We start from the raw sequence: 21135 nt of genomic DNA, 5'->3' as shown, positions 1-21135 counted from the left end.
CTCTCTGTTTCTGTTTGTCTTTCTGACCGTCTCTCTGTCTGTCTCTTTCTGTTTTTTTCTGTCTCTCCTTTTCTGTCTGTCTGACCATCTCTCTGTTTCTGTCTGTCTGACCATCTCTGTCTGTCTCTTTCTGTTTTGTTTCTGTCTGTCTTTCCTTTTCTGTCTGTCTGACCGTTTCTGTTTCTGTTTGTCTTTCAGACTGTCTCTCTGTTTCTGTCTGTCTGACCATCTCCATCTGTCTGTCTCTGTTTCTGTCTGTCTTTCCTTTTCTGTCTGTCTGACTGTATCTCTGTTTCTGTTTGTCTTTCTGACTGTCTCACTGTTTCTGTCTGTCTTTCTGACCGTCTCTCTGTTTCTGTCTGTCTGACTGTCTCTCCTTTTCTGTCTGTCTGACTGTCTCTCTGTTTCTGTCTGTCTTTCTGACCATCTCTCTGTTTCTGTCTGTCTGACCATCTCTGTCTGTCTCTTTCTGTTTGTTTCTGTCTGTCTTTCCTTTTCTGTCTGTCTGACCGTTTCTGTTTCTGTTTGTCTTTCAGACCGTCTCTCTGTTTCTGTCTGTCTGACCATCTCCATCTGTCTGTCTCTGTTTCTGTCTGTCTTTCCTTTTCTGTCTGTCTGACTGTCTCTCTGTTTCTGTTTGTCTTTCTGACTGTCTCACTGTTTCTGTTTGTCTTTCTGACCGTCTCTCTGTTTCTGTCTGTCTGACCATCTCTGTCTGTCTCTTTCTGTTTTTTTCTGTCTTTCCTTTTCTGCCTGTCTGACTGTCTCTCTGTTTCTGTCTGTCTTTCTGACCGTCTCTCTGTTTCTGTCTGTCTGACCATCTCTGTCTGTCTCTTTCTTTTTTTTTCTGTCTCTCCTTTTCTGTCTGTCTGACTGTCTCTCTGTTTCTGTTTGTCTTTCTGACCGTCTCTCTGTTTCTGTTTGTCTTTCTGACCGTCTCTCTGTCTGTCTCTTTCTGTTTTTTTCTGTCTCTCCTTTTCTGTCTGTCTGACCATCTCTCTGTTTCTGTCTGTCTGACCATCGCTGTCTGTCTCTTTCTGTTTTGTTTCTGTCTGTCTTTCCTTTTCTGTCTGTCTGACCGTTTCTGTTTCTGTTTCTGTTTGTCTTTCAGACCGTCTCTCTGTTTCTGTCTGTCTGACCGTCTCCATCTGTCTGTCTCTGTTTCTGTCTGTCTTTCCTTTTCTGTCTGTCTGACTGTCTCTCTGTTTCTGTTTGTCTTTCTGACTGTCTCACTGTTTCTGTCTGTCTTTCTGACCGTCTCTCTGTTTCTGTCTGTCTGACCATCTCTGTCTGTCTCTTTCTGTTTTTTTTCTGTCTCTCCTTTTCTGTCTGTCTGACTGTCTCTCTGTTTCTGTCTGTCTTTCTGACCATCTCTCTGTTTCTGTCTGTCTGACCATCGCTGTCTGTCTCTTTCTGTTTTGTTTCTGTCTGTCTTTCCTTTTCTGTCTGTCTGACCGTTTCTGTTTCTGTTTCTGTTTCTGTTTGTCTTTCAGACCGTCTCTCTGTTTCTGTCTGTCTGACCGTCTCCATCTGTCTGTCTCTGTTTCTGTCTGTCTTTCCTTTTCTGTCTGTCTGACTGTCTCTCTGTTTCTGTTTGTCTTTCTGACTGTCTCACTGTTTCTGTTTGTCTTTCTGACCGTCTCTCTGTTTCTGTCTGTCTGACCATCTCTGTCTGTCTCTTTCTGTTTTTTTCTGTCTTTCCTTTTCTGCCTGTCTGACTGTCTCTCTGTTTCTGTCTGTCTTTCTGACCGTCTCTCTGTTTCTGTCTGTCTGACCATCTCTGTCTGTCTCTTTCTTTTTTTTTCTGTCTCTCCTTTTCTGTCTGTCTGACTGTCTCTCTGTTTCTGTTTGTCTTTCTGACTGTCTCACTGTTTCTGTTTGTCTTTCTGACCGTCTCTCTGTTTCTGTCTTTCTGACCATCTCTGTTTCTGTCTGTCTAACCGTCTCTGTATCTCTGTTTCTGTCTGTCTGACCGTCTCTGTGTCTCTGTTTTTTTTTCCTGACTGTCTCTGTTTCTGTCTTTCTGACCGTCTCTCTGTTTCTGTTTTTTTTTTCCTGACTGTCTCTGTTTCTGTCTTTCTGACCGTCTCTCTGTTTCTGTTTCTGTTTTTTTTCCTGACTGTCTCTGTTTCTGTCTTTCTGACCGTCTCTCTGTTTCTGTTTTTTTTTCCTGACTGTCTCTGTTTCTGTCTTTCTGACCGTCTCTCTGTTTCTGTTTCTGTTTTTTTCCAGACTGTCTCTGTTTCTGTCTTTCTGACTGTCTCTCTGTTTCTGCTTTTTTTTTTCCTGACTGTCTCTGTTTCTGTCTTTCTGACCATCTCTCTGTTTCTGTCTGTCTGACCGTCTCTGTATCTCTGTTTCTGTCTTTCTGACCGTCTCTCTGTTTCTGTTTGTCTTTCTGACCGTCTCTCTGTCTGTCTCTTTCTGTTTTTTTCTGTCTCTCCTTTTCTGTCTGTCTGACCATCTCTCTGTTTCTGTCTGTCTGACCATTTCTGTCTGTCTCTTTCTGTTTTGTTTCTGTCTGTCTTTCCTTTTCTGTCTGTCTGACTGTCTCTCTGTTTCTGTCTGTCTTTCTGACGTCTCTCTGTTTCTGTCTGTCTGACCATCTCTGTCTGTCTCTTTGTTTTTTTTCTGTCTCTCCTTTCTGTCTGTCTGACCGTCTCTCTGTTTCTGTTTGTCTTTCTGACTATCTCTCTGTTTCTGTCTGTCTGACCATCTCTGTCTGTCTCTCTGTTTCTGTCTTTCTGACCGTGTCTCTGTTTCTGTTTTTTTTTTCCTGACTGTCTCTGTTTCTGTCTGACCATCCCTGTATCTCTGTTTCTGTCTGTCTGACCGTCTCTCTGTTTCTGTCTTTCTGACCATCTCTGTTTCTGTCTGTCTAACCGTCTCTGTATCTCTGTTTCTGTCTGTCTGACCGTCTCTGTGTCTCTGTTTTTTTTTCCTGACTGTCTCTGTTTCTGTCTGTGTTTCTGACCGTCTCTCTGTTTCTGACTGTCTCTGTTTCTGTCTTTCTGACCGTCTCTCTGTTTCTGTTTTTTTTTCCTGACTGTCTCTGTTTCTGTCTTTCTGACCGTCTCTCTGTTTCTATTTTTTTTTTCCGGACTGTCTCTGTTTCTGTCTTTCTGACCGTCTCTCTGTTTCTGTTTTTTTTTCCTGACTGTCTCTGTTTCTGTCTTTCTGACTGTCTCTCTGTTTCTGTTTTTTTTTTCCTGACTGTCTCTGTTTCTGTCTGTCTGACCGTCTCTGTATCTCTGTTTCTGTCTGTATGACTGTCTCTGTCTGTCTCTCTGTTTCTGTCTTTCTGACCGTCTCTCTGTTTCTGTTTTTTTTCCTGACTGTTTCTGTCTGTCTGTCTGTTTTTTTTCTGTCTGACCTTCGCTCTGTTTTTGTTTGTCTTTCTGACCGTCTCTCTGTTTCTGTCTGTCTGTCTTTCTGTTTCTGTCTGTTTGTCTGACCGTCTCTGTCTGTCTGTCTCTCTGTTTCTGTCTTTCTGACTGTGTCTCTGTTTCATTTTTTTCCCCTGACTCTCTCCTTTTCTGTTTGTCTGACCGTCTCTCTGTTTCTTTTTGTCTGACCATCTCTGTCTGTCTCTCTGTTTCTGTCTTTCTGACCGTGTCTCTGTTTCTGTTTTTTTTTCTGTCTGTCTCTCCTTTTCTGTCTGTCTGACCGTCTTTCTGTTTCTGTTTGTCTTTCTGACTATCTTTCTGTTTCTGTCTGTCTGACCATCTCTGTCTGTCTCTCTGTTTCTGTCTTTCTGACTGTGTCTCTGTTTCTGTTTTTTTTCCTGACTGTCTCTGTTTCTGTCTGTCTGACTGTCTCTGTATCGCTGTTTCTCTCTGTCTGACCGTCTGTCTGTTTCTGTCTTTCTGACCATCTCTCTGTTTCTGTCTGTCTGACCGTCTCTCTGTTTCTGTTTGTCTTTCTGACCATCTCTCTGTTTCTGTCTGTCTGACCGTCTCTGTTTCTGTTTTTTTTCCTGACTGTCTGTTTCTGTCTGTCTGACCGTCTCTTTGTTTCTGTTTGTGTTTCTGACCGTCTCTCTGTTTCTGTCTGTCTCTGTCTGTCTCTGTTTCTGTCTTTCTGACCGTGTCTCTGTTTCTGTTTTTTTTCCTGACTGTCTTTGTTTCTGTCTTTCTGACCGTCTCTCTGTTTCTATTTTTTTTTTCCGGACTGTCTCTGTTTCTGTCTTTCTGACTGTCTCTCTGTTTCTGTCTTTCTGACCGTGTCTCTGTTTCTGTTTTTTTTTTTTTCCTGTCTGTCTCTGTTTCTGTCTTTCTGACCGTCTCTCTGTTTGTATTTTTTTTTTCCGGACTGTCTCTGTTTCTGTTTTTCTGACTGTCTCTCTGTTTCTGTTTCTGTTTTTTTTTCCTGACTGTCTCTGTTTCTGTCTTTCTGACCATCTCTCTGTTTCTGTCTGTCTGACCATCTCTGTATCTCTGTTTCTGTCTTTCTGACCGTCTCTCTGTTTCTGTTTGTCTTTCTGACCGTCTCTCTGTTTCTGTCTGTCTGACCGTCTCTGTATCTCTGTTTCTGTCTTTCTGACCGTCTCTCTGTTTCTGTTTGTCTTTCTGACCGTCTCACTGTTTCTGTCTGTCTGACCATCTCTGTCTGTCTGACCATCTCTCTGTTTCTGTCTGTCTGGCCATCTCTGTCTCTGTTTCTATCTTTCTGACCGTCTCTCTGTTTCTATTTTTTTTCCTGACTGTCTCTGTTTCTGTCTGTCTGTCTGTTTTTTTTTCTCTGTCTGACCTTCGCTCTGTTTCTGTTTGTCTGTCTGACCATCTCTCTGTTTCTGTTTGTCTTTCTGACTATCTCTCTGTTTCTGTATGTCTGACCATCTCTGTCTGTCTCTCTGTTTCTGTCTTTCTGACCGTGTCTCTGTTTCTGTTTTTTTTTTCCTGACTGTCTCTGTTTCTGTCTGACCGTCCCTGTATCTCTGTTTCTGTCTGTCTGACCGTCTCTCTGTTTCTGTCTTTCTGACCATCTCTCTGTTTCTGTCTGTCTAACCATCTCTGTATCTCTGTTTCTGTCTGTCTGACCGTCTCTGTGTCTCTGTTTGTTTTTTTTCCTGACTGTCTCTGTTTCTGTCTGTCTGACCGTCTCTTTGTTTCTGTTTGTGTTTCTGACCGTCTCTCTGTTTCTGTCTGTCTCTGTCTGTCTCTGTTTCTGTCTTTCTGACCATGTCTCTGTTTCTGGTTTTTTTTCCTGACTGTCTCTGTTTCTGTCTTTCTGACCGTCTCTCTGTTTCTGTTTTTTTCCTGACTGTCTCTGTTTCTGTCTTTTTGACCGTCTCTCTGTTTCTAATTTTTTTTTCTGGACTGTCTCTGTTTCTGTCTTTCTGACCGTCTCTCTGTTTCTGTCTGTCTGACCGTCTCTGTATCTCTGTTTCTGTCTTTCTGACCGTCTCTCTGTTTCTGTTTGTCTTTCTGACCATCTCTCTGTTTCTGTCTGTCTGACCATCTCTGTCTTCCTGTCTGTCTTTCTGGGTTTTTTTTGAACGCCTCTCTGTTTCTGTCTGTCTGTCTGTCTTTCTGTTTTTTTTCTGTCTGTCTCTCCTTTTCTGTCTGTCTGACCATCTCTCTGTTTGTGTTTGTCTTTCTGACCATCTCTCTGTTTCTGTCTGTCTGTTTTTTTCTGTCTGTCTGAGCATCTCTCTGTTTCTGTTTGTCTTTCAGACCGTCTCTCTGTTTCTGTCTGTCTGACCGTCTCTATCTCTGTCTCTCTGTTTCTGTCTGTCTGACCATCTCTGTATGTCTCTTTCTGTTTTGCTTCTGTCTGTCTTTCCTTTTCTGTGTGTCTGACCGTCTCTCTGTTTGTGTTTGTCTTTCTGACCATCTCTCTGTTTCTGTCTGTCTGACCGTCTGTGTATCTCTGTTTCTGTCTTTCTGACCATCTCTCTGTTCCTGTCTGTCTGACCGTCTCTGTATCTCTGTTTCTGTCTTTCTGACCGTCTCTGTGTTTCTGTTTGTCTTTCTGACCATCTCTCTGTTTCTGTTTGTCTTTCTGACCGTCTGTTTCTGTTTGTCTTTCTGACCATCTCTCTGTTTCTGTCTTTCTGACCGTGTCTCTGTTTCTGTTTTTTTTTTTCCTGACTGTCTCTGTTTCTGTCTTTCTGACCATCTCTCTATTTGTGTTTGTCTTTCTGACCATCTCTCTGTTTCTGTCTGTCTGACCGTCTCTGTATCTCTGTTTCTGTCTTTCTGACCGTCTCTCTGTTTCTGTTTGTCTTTCTGACCATCTCTCTGTTTCTGTCTTTCTGACCGTGTCTCTGTTTCTGTTTTTTTTTTTCCTGACTGTCTCTGTTTCTGTCTGTCTGACCGTCTCTCTGTTTGTGTTTGTCTTTCTGACCATCTCTCTGTTTCTGTCTGTCTGACCGTCTCTCTGTTTGTGTTTGTCTTTCTGACCATCTCTCTGTTTCTGTCTGTCTGACCGTCTCTGTATCTCTGTTTCTGTCTTTCTGACCGTCTCTCTGTTTCTGTTTCTGTCTTTCTTACCATCTCTCTGTTTCTGTTTGTCTTTCTGACCGTCTCTCTGTTTCTGTCTTTCTGACCGTGTCTCTGTTTGTTTTTGTTTTTCTTTTCCTGACTGTCTCTGTTTCTGTCTGTCTGGCCGTCTCTCTGTTTCTATTTTTTTTTTTTCCTGACTGTCTCTCTTTCTGTCTGTCTGTCTGCAGTCACGGAGAAGCAGGGACACTCTCTGTCGGTGATGAAGGAATGTCCACTGGATGAATATGACGGGTTTGTCTTTTTATGTTTATCTATAACATTTTCACATGTCAAAGTTCAAATGTGAACCTTGGGGACCGTCAGTGAGTGTTCGCTGACATCCATCATCCATGAACCCACTTTTTAAAGTTAAGTCTCAGCTGTCACTGGGCGAGAGACGGGGTTGACCCTGGACAGGGACAACCCTAGTGTGCTGTGTTTAGTGGATTCTGGGTAAAGATCCAACATCTGAAACGCACATCTGATCCTCATGCAAAGTCTGTGCAGTCACACAGAGACACTCTGTGTGTGTCCACGTGAAGATCACTGATCAAAGACTTCACAATGAAAGTTCAGTCAGTCTTCACAGAAGCACAAAATCCAGCTCTCTTCCAGTCCATCCCCTCTGTCTGTCTCCATCTGATCCTCAGGGTGGTGTGTGTTGGTGGTGACGGCTCAGTGGCGGAGTTGTCTCACGCTGTGGTCCTCAGAGCTCAGCTGGATGCCAACTGTCCAGAGAACCCAGTGAGATCAGCATTGCCACTCGGAATCATCCCTGCTGGTGAGTAAAGACGTGGTCCAGATCTTCTCTGTTGATTCATAATCATACACATTTATAATGTTGGACATCACTGGAACATCTGCTGATAATTCCAGGTTCTACAGACGTGGTTTCATGTTCTGTTCACGGAGTCAGAGATCCAGTAACCGCAGCACTGCATATCATCCTCGGTAAGTCCTCTGAGTTCTGGATATAAAGACTCATCAGCCTCAGTAAGTTCAACAAGTTCCACAACCAGTGTCACTTTGGCCGACTTTAAAGATGACCTGACAGCTAAAGTTCCTCACTCAGCTCGACAAGTTCGAGATCTAGGGACGTACCTTCCAGTCCTCCCTGCAGTGTTTGTGCACCCATGAGCATGTTGGCCTAAAAGTGAGGCGTGTTCAGGCACAATGCAGGTGGATTTCATCTTTCAGAAAATAGAAAGTGATCATGGCACACTCTGAATATCTTACTGTCCTGATGAAGGAGACATTTTACTCACAGCGGCCCCAGAGGCGATGCTCCACTGCTCACGGGTGGGTTCAGTTCATTCACTGGCACCAACGGCACTGGCTACGAGGTCTGGATTGCGTAACTGGGAAAAACGGCTCAGTGCTCACAGACCTTGCAGAAACCTGGGGACTACAAAGTTGCTAGATGCTGGTTTTATTGCCCACAGTGGCACCACTTAACAGTTTTCTGTTGGCACTGAGAGGGAGAGTGTGTTATATGGCTGGGGGGGCCTGGCTGCCTTTTTGTTTCTGTCCTTTGCTTCTCCTTCCAGGTGGTTTGCATTTGGAACTGAGTGGCTGTGTTGCTGAGTTTATCAGGACCTCACCCTGATCACCTGAGGCTGATCACCTGCGGCTCATCAGGACTCACAGCTGTGGTGCATCTGCATGGATTGGAACATGGTGGCATTTAAGACTGGAGTGCACAGTGTGTATTTGCCAGAGACTCGACCTTGTGACCAGACGGGTGAGCTCGTCGTCTCGGGAGCCATCTCATCATCAATGGATGCAGAGAACGTCCAGGTTTGATGCACGGTCTGTGAACGAGGAGGGGGTGAGGTCTCACGCTCGTCAGCACACTTCCTGAGGTACGTTAGATTTTGTGACTAACATTTATACAGTCAGTAAATGTGGTGTCCCTCACACCTTTATTATATTGAGCTGTATGTTAGTCATGTATCGACTTCCACTGCAGTGGAGTTTTGTGAACTGGATGTTCCATGCCTGCAGGTTGGGAAGCTGATTAGTAATCAAGCCAGGAAGTGTTTGCTGTTTATGTACACCTTTAAGTGTTCTCTCTGTGTGTAGAGTGTGGACTCACATAATGGTTCCTTCTTTCACAGACTCGGTTTGTTGCGGCCACCTGGGGGGTGTCGGCGGGGTCCTTGAGTCCGAACAGCTTCTGGCTCCGGACCGTTAGCGCTGCTGGGAGCGCACCACGCCAGACCGCACTTTCTTTTGTATTTTTATGTATCACTGTTATGTATTAAATTCAGTTAGCCTTTGTACCGTGCTCTGCTTATTTCATACTGGGTCCTTCAAACGCTGGTCGGTTCTCCGAGCTGCGTCCGACACATAACAGTAGTCTCTGGCCAAACATCACGGACCCAGCGGTAGCAGAGACGGTAATGCGCCGGGAAGGCGGCAGCAGACGTTCAGTAGTTATCCGGATCAGTTGCGGGTGCTCTCCGCCCGGATGGTGCGTGTTTGAGTCCCATTACTGAATAATGATTTGTGCTCTCTTGCAGCCGTGTTCCTGTGTTGTGCCTTATCCGTGGGTCGTGGTGGAGTGTGACTGGCGACGGCTTCGCGTCGCACTTCGACCGGATAAGAGGTTTAGACGGGAGCTGCAAGAGTGTGTCTGTAATGGGTGAACGCGCGCGGCGGAGCTCTGTCACACGGGTCGCGGTGCTTCCCGTGTGACAGTTGTAGCCCCGTTTCCCCGGATGAAGATAACTACTGCGTCTGTTGTCAGCTCCGGTGTTATTTAGTTGAATCACATTTTTGGTTGTGTGTTGCTCACAGCTGCGCACAAGTGAGCGGCTCGTTTGTTTTCTCTGTCACCAAAGAGGGTTTTTTATTTTTAGCACTCTGGCTCCCTCTTGTGGTGACTGAGTCACATTACCGTCAAGCTCTTAAGTTGGAACAGGTGTGTTCCATTTGTTTGAGCTTGACGGTATAAAACACTTATTTGTTTTGTGTTAGTTCATTTTGTGTGGGTGTTTTTTGAGTTGATTTTTGTGTGGGATTTTTTTTTTTTACACTATTAGTGTCTGGGGTTGTGACCCTGCAGTTCTGTTCAAAGGTAAAAAAAAAAAAAAAAAAAAAAAACAACGGGGACCCAAGCAACTGTATGTTACTCTGGTAGTCTTTCTTTTTATTTCTTTCAGTTCCGCCTCCCAGGGTTTGATGGGACGGTCCCCTGGGGGGTCATGGGGGGGGTAATTGGGTTGTTTTTTTTGTTTTGTTTTTTTTGTGCCCTCTCTTCTCCTCTGACTCCAGCCGTGTGAGCCGTAGTGTCGGCGTTGCTGGAGTGGTGCAGTTTGGTTATGCTGGGCGTTTCCCAGGTAACCTCTGCACCTGGGGGGGGGGGGGGGTTTCTCCTTTTGTTTTTCCCCCCAGTTTCCGCCCTCAGGGTTTGACTGTGGTGTCCTCTGGGGGGGAAAGGGCTGTGGGTCCATCTAGCCATAGACGGCCGGGGCTGGGTCCGTTGGTCCTGAGGGGAGGCGTCTCCTGGGGTTGACGAGTGGTCCTCTGGGAGGCGCTGGGAGTCCCCGTGGGTGACGTTGGATCCAAGAGGGACCTCGGCTGTGGTTATTACCCCTGGAGCTGGCGGGAAGTCCTCTGGGGGGTGTTGGTCCCTACATGTCGTTTGGGGGTGTTAGCATTTTTATTTGCAAGCTTCGGTTTGGGTTTTTCTTTTTTCCCCTTCCCGGGGTTTGATGGAACGTCCTCTGGGGAGGGGGGGGTGTTAGCATTTTTATTTGTTAGTTTAAGTTTGGGTTGTTTTTCTTTTCTCCCCTTCCCGGGGTTTGATGGAATGGGCCTCTGGGGAGGGGGGGGGGTGTTAGCATTTTTATTTGTTAGTTTAAGTTTGGGTTGTTTTTCTTTTCTCCCCTTCCCGGGGTTTGATGGAATGGGCCTCTGGGGAGGGGGGGGGTGTTTTGGTTGTTTGTGTTTGTCTTTTTGGTTTTATGACTAACCAGACTGTGAACACAGTTGGACAAAGACTGACCGCACAGGTTTAAGAACTCCTGGCCACACCTGTGCTAAGTGACTGACGGAAACAAAGGCAAAGATGCAGCCAGAGGAGAGGACATCCATCATTCTGTTGGTCGACGAATGCAGATGCGGTCTCCAGCCATGGTCCCTGGAGGGGGGTGTTTCTCCTGGGCCAGGTTTGTGTGGTCGCCGGGAGGCTTCCCGTGAGGGTGGGGTACTGTTATATGGCTGGGGGGGCCTGGCTGCCTTTTTGTTTCTGTCCTTTGCTTCTCCTTCCAGGTGGTTTGCATTTGGAACTGAGTGGCTGTGTTGCTGAGTTTATCAGGACCTCACCCTGATCACCTGAGGCTGATCACCTGCGGCTCATCAGGACTCACAGCTGTGGTGCATCTGCATGGATTGGAACATGGTGGCATTTAAGACTGGAGTGCACAGTGTGTATTTGCCAGAGACTCGACCTTGTGACCAGACGGGTGAGCTCGTCGTCTCGGGAGCCATCTCATCATCAATGGATGCAGAGAACGTCCAGGTTTGATGCACGGTCTGTGAAAGAGGAGGGGGTGAGGTCTCACGCTCGTCAGCACACTTCCTGAGGTACATTAGATTTTGTGACTAACATTTATACAGTCAGTAAATGTGGTGTCCCTTACACCTTTATTATATTGAGCTGTATGTTAGTCATGTATCGACTTCCACTGCAGTGGAGTTTTGTGAACTGGATGTTCCATGCCTGCAGGTTGGGAAGTTGATTAGTAATCAAGCCAGGAAGTGTTTGCTGTTTGTACACCTTTAAGTGTTCTCTCTGTGTAGAGTGTGGACTCACATAATGGTTCCTTCTTTCACAGACTCGGTTTGTTGCGGCCACCTGGGGGGTGTCGGCGGGGTCCTTGAGTCCGAACAGCTTCTGGCTCCGGACCGTTAGCGCTGCTGGGAGCGCACCACGCCAGACCGCACTTTCTTTTGTATTTTTATGTATCAGTGTTATGTATTAAATTCAGTTAGCCTTTGTACCGTGCTCTGCTTATTTCATACTGGGTCCTTCAAACGCTGGTCGGTTCTCCGAGCTGCGTCCGACACATAACAGAGTGACCATGTTCTTGTTGGAAGACACTGGAGATTTTTGCAGAACTGTAGGAGCTGAGGAAGGACCCAGTTTGTCAGGTATATTAAATATTGAAAGAAAGGACCTCGCCCGAAAAGAAAATCTGATTGCCTGGATTCCAACAACAACAGGAGCGCTACACAACAGCAGGAGCGCTACACAACAGCAGGAGCGCTACACGACGACAGGAGCGCTGCACGACGACAGGAGCGCTGCACGACGACAGGAGCGCTGCACGACGACAGGAGCACTACACAACTCTTTGTGTGGGGCAAAATCAGCAGAACGTCTCTGGATGGAGTAATCTTGTACATTTAGCGCCTTGGGGTGACTGTTTGTTGTGATTTGGCGCTATATAAATAAAATTGATTTGATTTGATTTAGCACAGCACTTGTTCATTGATAGGAGAAAGCTAGGATGTATGTTACGGACACTACAGTTGTTACGGACACTACATTTGGACACAGTGAAGCCTTCATAAAGACAGTGATGCTAGCATTCCTGAATATTTCAGTGTATGTCAGTACCATATATGTTTGTCATCAACATATACAATATTGTTTCAATCCATCTCATTTGATTCTCTCTGTGCTGTTATGGACACTACATTATTTTATGGACAAAAAGAGTCCTTTACTATTGGACTCACATGTAACACTCCGAGTGACATAACAGCAAAATTGATTATGTTCAGAAGCCTTCTGTAGGTGGACATGAAATTCAGTTTGTTTGACACAAGTAAAAAATACTCCTGGATAGTTCTGTTTGTAATTTTCACAAGAATGTAGACCAATAACATCAAAAAATGTAATGCAAGAATCCTGATTGTGGCTCAGCCGAAAGCATTCGACTGGGCTGATCAACTTCCTTTCAGAGACATCCTGAGAATTCGTGGGTATCTCAATAAGTTGCTGGACATCGTAGCTGACCTGTACACAGATCCCGAGACAGAATCCCTGATGTGTTCTGGTTCCTGCTCTGTTCAGTCTTTGCATGGACTGGGTATTAGGTAGGGCATGAAATCCAGCAATTTAGGTGCCTTTGTTGATGAGGAAATGTTTAATGACAGTGTGATCATAGAATCACTTTTAGTACCATTTACAAATGTTAAAGTATCACAAATCTTTAAAAAATAGTACAGTGGAAAAGTTGAATTTGAGACAGATTCCTTGAGTTAACTGAAATACAGATTCTCATCAGAATTATTAATTTCTAATATCTCTTTCCATTTATACAGTTGCAAAGTGCTGAATATACAACCCCAAATCACAGAACATTTGGACAATATGGAAAATGCTAATTTTAAAAGTGTGTATGAGCACAGGGGTGTTCATAAGTACGCATGGTACCAGAACACCCTAGGTTAAAGGTCGCTGATCAAGTTTATAATCATGTCATCAGACCTGTGACTGTGTGTCTTGGACACTTGGGTGAAGCGAAGGGCAGAGGTGTCAGCTGATCGCTGTCTGTTGATGAATAGTCTCAGATGGCGGGGTAAGCCAACGAGCCGACCTAGAAGACCGTGTTGTGGGGGTTTTGTGGGAACGTTTAGTGGAAGAGCCTGACCAGGTGGCCTTTAACTCGCATCTCCAAATCCCAGATCCCGAGGGAGATCGAGTACATGGAAACATGTTCAAGTCCTCCATTGTTAAGACAGCTGCTTTGAGCTGTGTCCACAAGGTGGTCAGTGCTTGTTGTGGTGGCAACCCAAGAACCTGCCGGTGGACTCCAGCAGTAAGGGCAGAAGAAGGAGGCCTTTTGTGCTCGATTGGCACAGAGGTCTCTGGAATTGGCAGGCAGGTATCGGCAGGCCACAAGGACTGCAGCCTCAGTGGTGGGTGAGGGAAAACGCAGGCATGGGAGGACATTGGAGAGGTCATGGAAAATGACTTTCAATCAGCCTCAAAGTGGTTCTGGCAAACTGTCAGGCACCTAAAGAAAGGGAGGCAGTTCTTAGCCCAAGCTGTGTTTAGCAGGGGAGGAGAGCTGCTAAACTCGACTGAGGGTATCACCAGGCTGTGAAAAGAACACTTTGAGGATCTCTTCAACCCTATTGATATGCCCTCTGTCAAGGAAGCAGGGATGGAAGACTTGGATGGATCTGGTACCATCACCCTAGTGGAAGTCACTGTGGTAAGTCTAAACCTCCTCGGTGACAAGTCGCCAAGGGCAGAGGAAATAAGTCCAGAGTTGCTGAAGTCTCTGGATTTTGTTGGACAGCCATGGCTGACTTGCTGATACAACGTTGCATGGAAGTCGCAGACAGTACGTCTGAATTGGCAAACTGGGGTGGTGGTCCCCATCTTTATAAAAGGGGGGCCGGACAGTGTGTTCCAGTTGTAGAGGAATCACACTTCTCAGCCTCCCTGAGAAAACCTATCCCAAGGTACCTCAGAAGACACTTAGACTGCTAGTCATACCTCAGATTCAGGTGGAGCAATCAATCAATCAACTTTTTTCTTGTATAGCGCCAAATCACAACAAACAGTTGCCCCAAGGCGCTCCACATTGCAAGGCAAGGCCATACAATAATTATGAAACACAGTCTACGTCTAAAGCAACATAACCAAGGGATGGTCCAGGGTCACCCGATCCAGCCCTAACTATAAGCCTTAGCGAAAAGGAAAGTTTTAAGCCTAATCTTAAAAGTAGAGAGGGTATCTGTCTCCCTGATCTGAATTGGGAGCTGGTTCCACAGGAGAGGAGCCTGAAAGCTGAAGGCTCTGCCTCCCATTCTACTCTTACAAACCCTAGGAACTACAAGTAAGCCCGCAGTCTGAGAGCGAAGCGCTCTAATGGGGTAATATGGTACTACGAGGTCCCTAAGATAAGATGGGACCTGATTATTCAAAACCTTATAAGTAAGAAGAAGAATTTTAAATTCTATTCTAGCATTAACAGGAAGCCAATGAAGGGAGGCCAACACGGGTGAGATATGCTCTCTCCTGCTAGTCCCCGTCAGTACTCTAGCTGCAGCATTCTGAACCAACTGAAGGCTTTTTAGGGAACTTTTAGGACAACCTGATAATAATGAATTACAATAGTCCAGCCTAGAGGAAACAAATGCATGAATTAGTTTTTCAGCATCACTCTGAGACAAGACCTTTCTGATTTTAGAGATATTGCGTAAATGCAAAAAGGCAGTCCTACATATTTGTTTAATATGCGCTTTGAATGACATATCCTGATCAAAAATAACTCCAAGATTTCTCACAGTATTACTAGAGATCAGGGAAATGCCATCCAGAGTAACGATCTGGTTAGACACCATGCTTCTAAGATTTGTGGGGCCAAGTACAATAACTTCAGTTTTATCTGAGTTTAAAAGCAGGAAATTAGAGGTCATCCATGTCTTTATGTCTGTAAGACAATCCTGCAGTTTAACTAATTGGTGCGTATCCTCTGGCTTCATGGATAGATAAAGCTGGGTATCATCTGCGTAACAATGAAAATTTAAGCAATACCGTCTAATAATACTGCCCAAGGGAAGCATGTATAAAGTGAATAAAATTGGTCCTAGCACAGAACCTTGTGGAACTCCATAATTAACTTTAGTCTGTGAAGAAGATTCCCCATTTACATGAACAAACTGTAATCTATTAGACAAATATGATTCAAACCACCGCAGCGCAATGCCTTTAATACCTATGACATGCTCTAATCTCTGTAATAAAATTTTATGGTCAACAGTATCAAAAGCAGCACTGAGGTCCAACAGAACAAGCACAGAGATAAGTCCACTGTCCGAAGCCATAAGAAGATCATTTGTAACCTTCACTAATGCTGTTTCTGTACTATGATGAATTCTAAAACCTGACTGAAACTCTTCAAATAGACCATTCCTCTGCAGGTGATCAGTTAGCTGTTTTACAACTACCCTCTCAAGAATCTTTGAGAGAAAAGGAAGGTTGGAGATTGGCCTATAATTAGCTAAGATAGCTGGGTCAAGTGATGGCTTTTTAAGTAATGGTTTAATTACTGCCACCTTAAAGGCCTGTGGTACATAACCAACTAACAAAGATAGATTGATCATATTTAAGATTGAAGCATTAAATAATGGTAGGACTTCCTTGAGCAGCCTGGCAGGAATGGGGTCTAATAAGCATGTTGATGGTTTGGATGAAGTAACTAATGAAAATAACTCAGACAGAACAATCGGAGAGAAAGAGTCTAACCAAATACCGGCATCACTGAAAGCAGCCAAAGATAACGATACATCTTTGGGATGGTTATGAGTAATTTTTTCTCTAATAGTCAAAATTTTGTTAGCAAAGAAAGTCATGAAGTCATTACTAGTTAAAGTTAATGGAATACTCAGCTCAATAGAGCTCTGACTCTTTGTCAGCCTGGCTACAGTGCTGAAAAGAAACCTGGGGTTGTTCTTATTTTCTTCAATTAGTGATGAGTAGAAAGATGTCCTAGCTTCACGAAGGGCTTTCTTATAGAGCAACAAACTCTTTTTCCAGGCTAAGTGAAGATCTTCTAAATTAGTGAGACGCCATTTCCTCTCCAACTTACGGGTTATCTGCTTTAAGCTACGAGTTTGTGAGTTATACCACGGAGTCAGACACTTCTGATTTAAAGCTCTCTTTTTCAGAGGAGCTACAGCATCCAAAGTTGTCTTCAATGAGGATGTAAAACTATTGACAAGATACTCTAACTCCCTTACAGAGTTTAGGTAGCTACTCTGCTCTGTGTTGGTATATGACATTAGAGAACATAAAGAAGGAATCATATCCTTAAACCTAGTTACAGCGCTTTCTGAAAGACTTCTAGTGTAATGAAACTTATTCCCCACTGCAGGGTAGTCCATCAGGGTAAATGTAAATGTTATTAAAAAATGATCAGACAAAAGGGAGTTTTCAGGGAATACTGTTAAGTCTTCTATTTCCATACCATAAGTCAGAACAAGATCTAAAATATGATTAAAGTGGTGGGTGGACTCATTTACTTTTTGAGCAAAGCCGATAGAGTCTAATAATAGATTAAATGCAGTGTTGAGGCTGTCATTCTCAGCATCTGTGTGGATGTTAAAATCGCCCACTATAATTATCTTATCTGAGCTAAGCACTAAGTCAGACAAAAGGTCTGAAAATTCACAGAGAAACTCACAGTAACGACCAGGTGGACGATAGATAATAACAAATAAAACTGGTTTTTGGGACTTCCAATTTGGATGGACAAGACTAAGAGACAAGCTTTCAAATGAATTAAAGCTCTGTCTAGGTTTTTGATTAATTAATAAGCTGGAATGGAAGATTGCTGCTAATCCTCTGCCACGGCCCGTGCTACGAGCATTCTGACAGTTAGTGTGACTCGGGGGTGTTGACTCATTTAAACTAACATATTCATCCTGCTGTAACCAAGTTTCTGTTAGGCAGAATAAATCAATACGTTGATCAATTATTATATCATTTACCAACAGGGACTTAGAAGAAAGAGACCTAATGTTTAATAGACCACATTTAACTGTTTTAGTCTGTGGTGCAATTGAAGGTGCTATATTATTTTTTCTTTTTGAATTTTTATGCTTAAATAGATTTTTGCTAGTTATTGGTGGTCTGGGAGCAGGCACCGTCTCTACGGGGATGGGGTAATAGGGGGATGGCAGGGGGAGAGAAGCTGCAGAGAGGTGTATAAGACCACAGCTCTGCCTCCTGGTCCCAACGCTAGACAGTCACAGTTTGGAGGATCCCAAAAAATTGGCCAGATTTCTAGAAATGAGAGCTGCTCCCTCTAAAGTGGGATGGATGCCGTCTCTCCTAACAAGACCAGGTTTTCCCCAGAAGCTTTGCCAATTATCAATGAAGCCCACCTCATTTTTTGGACACCACTCAGACAGCCAGCAATTCAAGGAGAACATGCGGCTAAACATGTCACTCCCGGTCTGATAGGGGAGGGGCCCAGAGAAAACAACAGAGTCCGACATTGTTTTTGCAAAGTTACACACCGATTCAATGTTAATTTTAGTGACCTCCGATTGGCGTAACCGAGTGTCATTACTGCCGACGTGAATTACAATCTTACCAAATTTACGCTTAGCCTTAGCCAGCAATTTCAAATGTCCTTCGATGTCGCCTGCTCTGGCCCCCGGAAGACAATTGACAATGGTTGCTGGTGTCGCTAACTTCACATTTCTCAAAACAGAGTCGCCAATAACCAGAGTTTGATCCTCGGCGAGTGTATCGTCGAGTGGGGAAAAACGGTTAGAGATGTGAACGGGTTGACGGTGTACACGGGGCTTCTGTTTAGGGCTACGCTTCCTCCTCACAGTCACCCAGTCAGCCTGCCTTCCCGACTGCACGGGGTCTGCCAGGGGGGAACTAACGGCGGCTAAGCTACCTTGGTCCGCACCGACTACAGGGGCCTGGCTAGCTGTAGAATTTTCCACGGTGCGGAGCCGAGCCTCCAATTCGCCCAGCCTGGCCTCCAAAGCTACGAATAAGCTGCACTTATTACATGTACCGTTACTGCTAAAAGAGGCCGAGGAATAACTAAACATTTCACACCCAGAGCAGAAAAGTACGGGAGAGACAGGAGAAGCCGCCATGCTAAAACGGCTAAGAGCTAGTAGCTACGCTAAGCTAGCGGATTCCCAAACAGGGAATCCGACACTCGACAGGCTGTGGAGCAGCACAGGTAACGCACGACAACAGTGCTAAAATAAAATAAAAATCCACTAGACAGGCTGTGGAGCAGCACAGGCAACGCACGACAACAGTGCTAAAACAAAATAAAAATCCACTAGACAGGCTGTGGAGCAGCACAGGTAACGCACAACAACAGTGCTAAAATAAAATAAAAATCCACTAGACAGGCTGTGGAGCAGCACAGGTAACGCACAACAACAGTGCTAAAACAAAATAAAAATCCACTAGACAGGCTGTGGAGCAGCACAGGTAACGCACAACAACAGTGCTAAAATAAAATAAAAATCCACTAGACAGGCTGTGGAGCAGCACAGGTAACACACAACAACAGTGCTAAAACAAAATAAAAATCCACTAGACAGGCTGTGGAGCAGCACAGGTAACACACAACAACAGTGCTAAAACAAAATAAAAATCCACTAGACAGGCTGTGGAGCAGCACAGGTAACACACAACAGTGCTAAAACAAAATAAAAATCCACTAGACAGGCTGTGGAGCAGCACAGGTAACACACGACAACAGTGCTAAAAAATAAAATAAAATAAAAATAAAAATCCACTGGACAGGCTGTGGAGCAGCACAGGTAACGCACGACAACAGTGCTAAAATAAAATAAAAATCCACTAGACAGGCTGTGGAGCAGCACAGGTAACGCACAACAACAGTGCTAAAATAAAATAAAAATCCACTAGACAGGCTGTGGAGCAGCACAGGTAACGCACAACAACAGTGCTAAAATAAAATAAAAATCCACTAGACAGGCTGTGGAGCAGCACAGGCAACGCACAACAACAGTGCTAAAATAAAATAAAAATCCACTAGACAGGCTGTGGAGCAGCACAGGTAACGCACAACAACAGTGCTAAAAAATAAAATAAAAATAAAAATCCACTGGACAGGCTGTGGAGCAGCACAGGTAACGCACAACAACAGTGCTAAAAAATAAAATAAAATAAAAATCCACTGGACAGGCTGTGGAGCAGCACAGGCAACGCACGACAACAGTGCTAAAACAAAATAGAAATCCACTAGACAGGCTGTGCAGCAGCACAGGTAACGCACAACAACAGCGCTAAAACAAAATAAAAATCCACTAGACAGGCTGTGGAGCAGCACAGGTAACGCACAACAACAGTGCTAAAACAAAATAAAATCCACTAGACAGGCTGTGGAGCAGCACAGGTAACGCACGACAACAGTGCTAAAACAAAATAGAAATCCACTAGACAGGCTGTGGAGCAGCACAGGTAACGCACAACAACAGCGCTAAAACAAAATAGAAATCCACTAGACAGGCTGTGGAGCAGCACAGGTAACGCACGACAACAGTGCTAAAACAAAATAGAAATCCACTAGACAGGCTGTGGAGCAGCACAGGTAACGCACAACAACAGCGCTAAAACAAAATAGAAATCCACTAGACAGGCTGTGGAGCAGCACAGGTAACGCACGACAACAGCGCTAAAACAAAATAAAAATCCACTAGACAGGCTGTGGAGCAGCACAGGTAACGCACAACAACAGTGCTAAAACAAAATAAAAATCCACTGGACAGGCTGTGGAGCAGCACAGGTAACGCACGACAACAGCGCTAAATAAAAATCCACTGGACAGGCTGTGGAGCAGCACAGGTAACGCACGACAACAGCGCCCAAAAAAATAAAATCAAAATCAAAATCCACTGGACAGGCTGTGGAGCAGCACAGGTAACACACGACAACAGTGGTAAAAAATAAAATAAAATCCACTGGACAGGCTGTGGAGCAGCACAGGTAACGCACGACAACAGTGCTAAAAAAATAAATAAATAAATAAATAAATAAAATAAAATAATAAAATAAAAATCCACTGGACAGGCTGCGGAGCAGCACAGGTAACACACGACAACAGTGCCAAAAAAAATAAAATCAAAATCAAAATCCACTGGACAGGCTGTGGAGCAGCACAGGTAACGCACGACAACAGTGCTAAAATAAAAGGGTTCTGTCCTTGTTGTGGAACAGTGGACCACCTCTTTACCCTCACAAAGGTATTAGAGGGGTCTTGAGAGTATGACCAACCAGTCTACATTTGTTTTGTGGACCTGGAAAACACTTATGACGGGTTCCCTCGGTGTATCCTGTAGGGCATGCTGTGGGAGTATGGGGTACTAGACTCGCAGCAATGTGTGATCCGGTCTCTATATGACCACAGTAGGAGTTGTGTCCACATTCTCAGCATTACATCAGACCTGTTTCTGGTGGGCATTGGACTCTGCCAGGGCTGCTCCTTGTCACCAATCAATTTTCAATTTCAACTTATTTTCATTTATATAGCGCCAAATCACAACAGAGTTGCCTCAAAGCACTTCACACAGGTAAGGTCTAACCTTACCAACCCCCAGAGCAACAATGGTAAGGAAAAACTCCCTCTGAGGAAGAAACCTCAAGCAGACCAGACTCAAAGGGGTGACCCTCTGCTTGGGCCATGCTACAAACATAAATTACAGAACAATTCACAGAACAATTCACGGACAAATATACAAGAAATGCTATTGGCACCAAGGACAGGAGGGTCGCCAACACGACTACAATTCCCATCTCTGGATGGAGCTGCACCTTAAACAGAGAGAAAAAACAGAATCAGGCATCAGAAAGACAAAAAAATACTGTATAATTTGTCAGCATTAAACAACAAGAAAAACAGAGAAATACTAAGGTGATCACCGGCTACTAGGCCTAAACTTCACTACAAGACCCAGAATTTAGGTAAAGCTGAGGCTGTGGCCCGCTCCAATTACTAATAAATGAATTAAAAGAGTAAAAAGCGTAAAACAAAACTGTATCAGTTTGTTAGCCATATGAAAGGGAAAATAAGTGCGTCTTAAGTCTGGACTTGAAAATCTCCACAGAATCTGACTG

General features: G+C 44.4%; 1 protein-coding gene across 1 annotated transcript in view; it reads left to right on the top strand.

The window, feature by feature from the left end:
• cerkl (ceramide kinase-like) overlaps positions 1-21135 on the top strand; it is a 193987-nt gene that overhangs the window by 107894 nt on the left and 64958 nt on the right. Inside the window, exons 5-7 of the mRNA XM_034186121.1 lie at positions 6674-6737; positions 7136-7266; positions 7362-7436. Of these exons, the coding sequence (XP_034042012.1) occupies positions 6674-6737; positions 7136-7266; positions 7362-7436 (270 nt within the window). The remainder of the gene's footprint in view (positions 1-6673; positions 6738-7135; positions 7267-7361; positions 7437-21135) is intronic.

The sequence above is a fragment of the Thalassophryne amazonica genome, chromosome 14 (assembly GCF_902500255.1).
Source record: "Thalassophryne amazonica chromosome 14, fThaAma1.1, whole genome shotgun sequence".
In the NCBI taxonomy this organism is placed as follows: domain Eukaryota; kingdom Metazoa; phylum Chordata; class Actinopteri; order Batrachoidiformes; family Batrachoididae; genus Thalassophryne; species Thalassophryne amazonica.
This window is presented reverse-complemented; position numbering and strand designations above follow the sequence as displayed.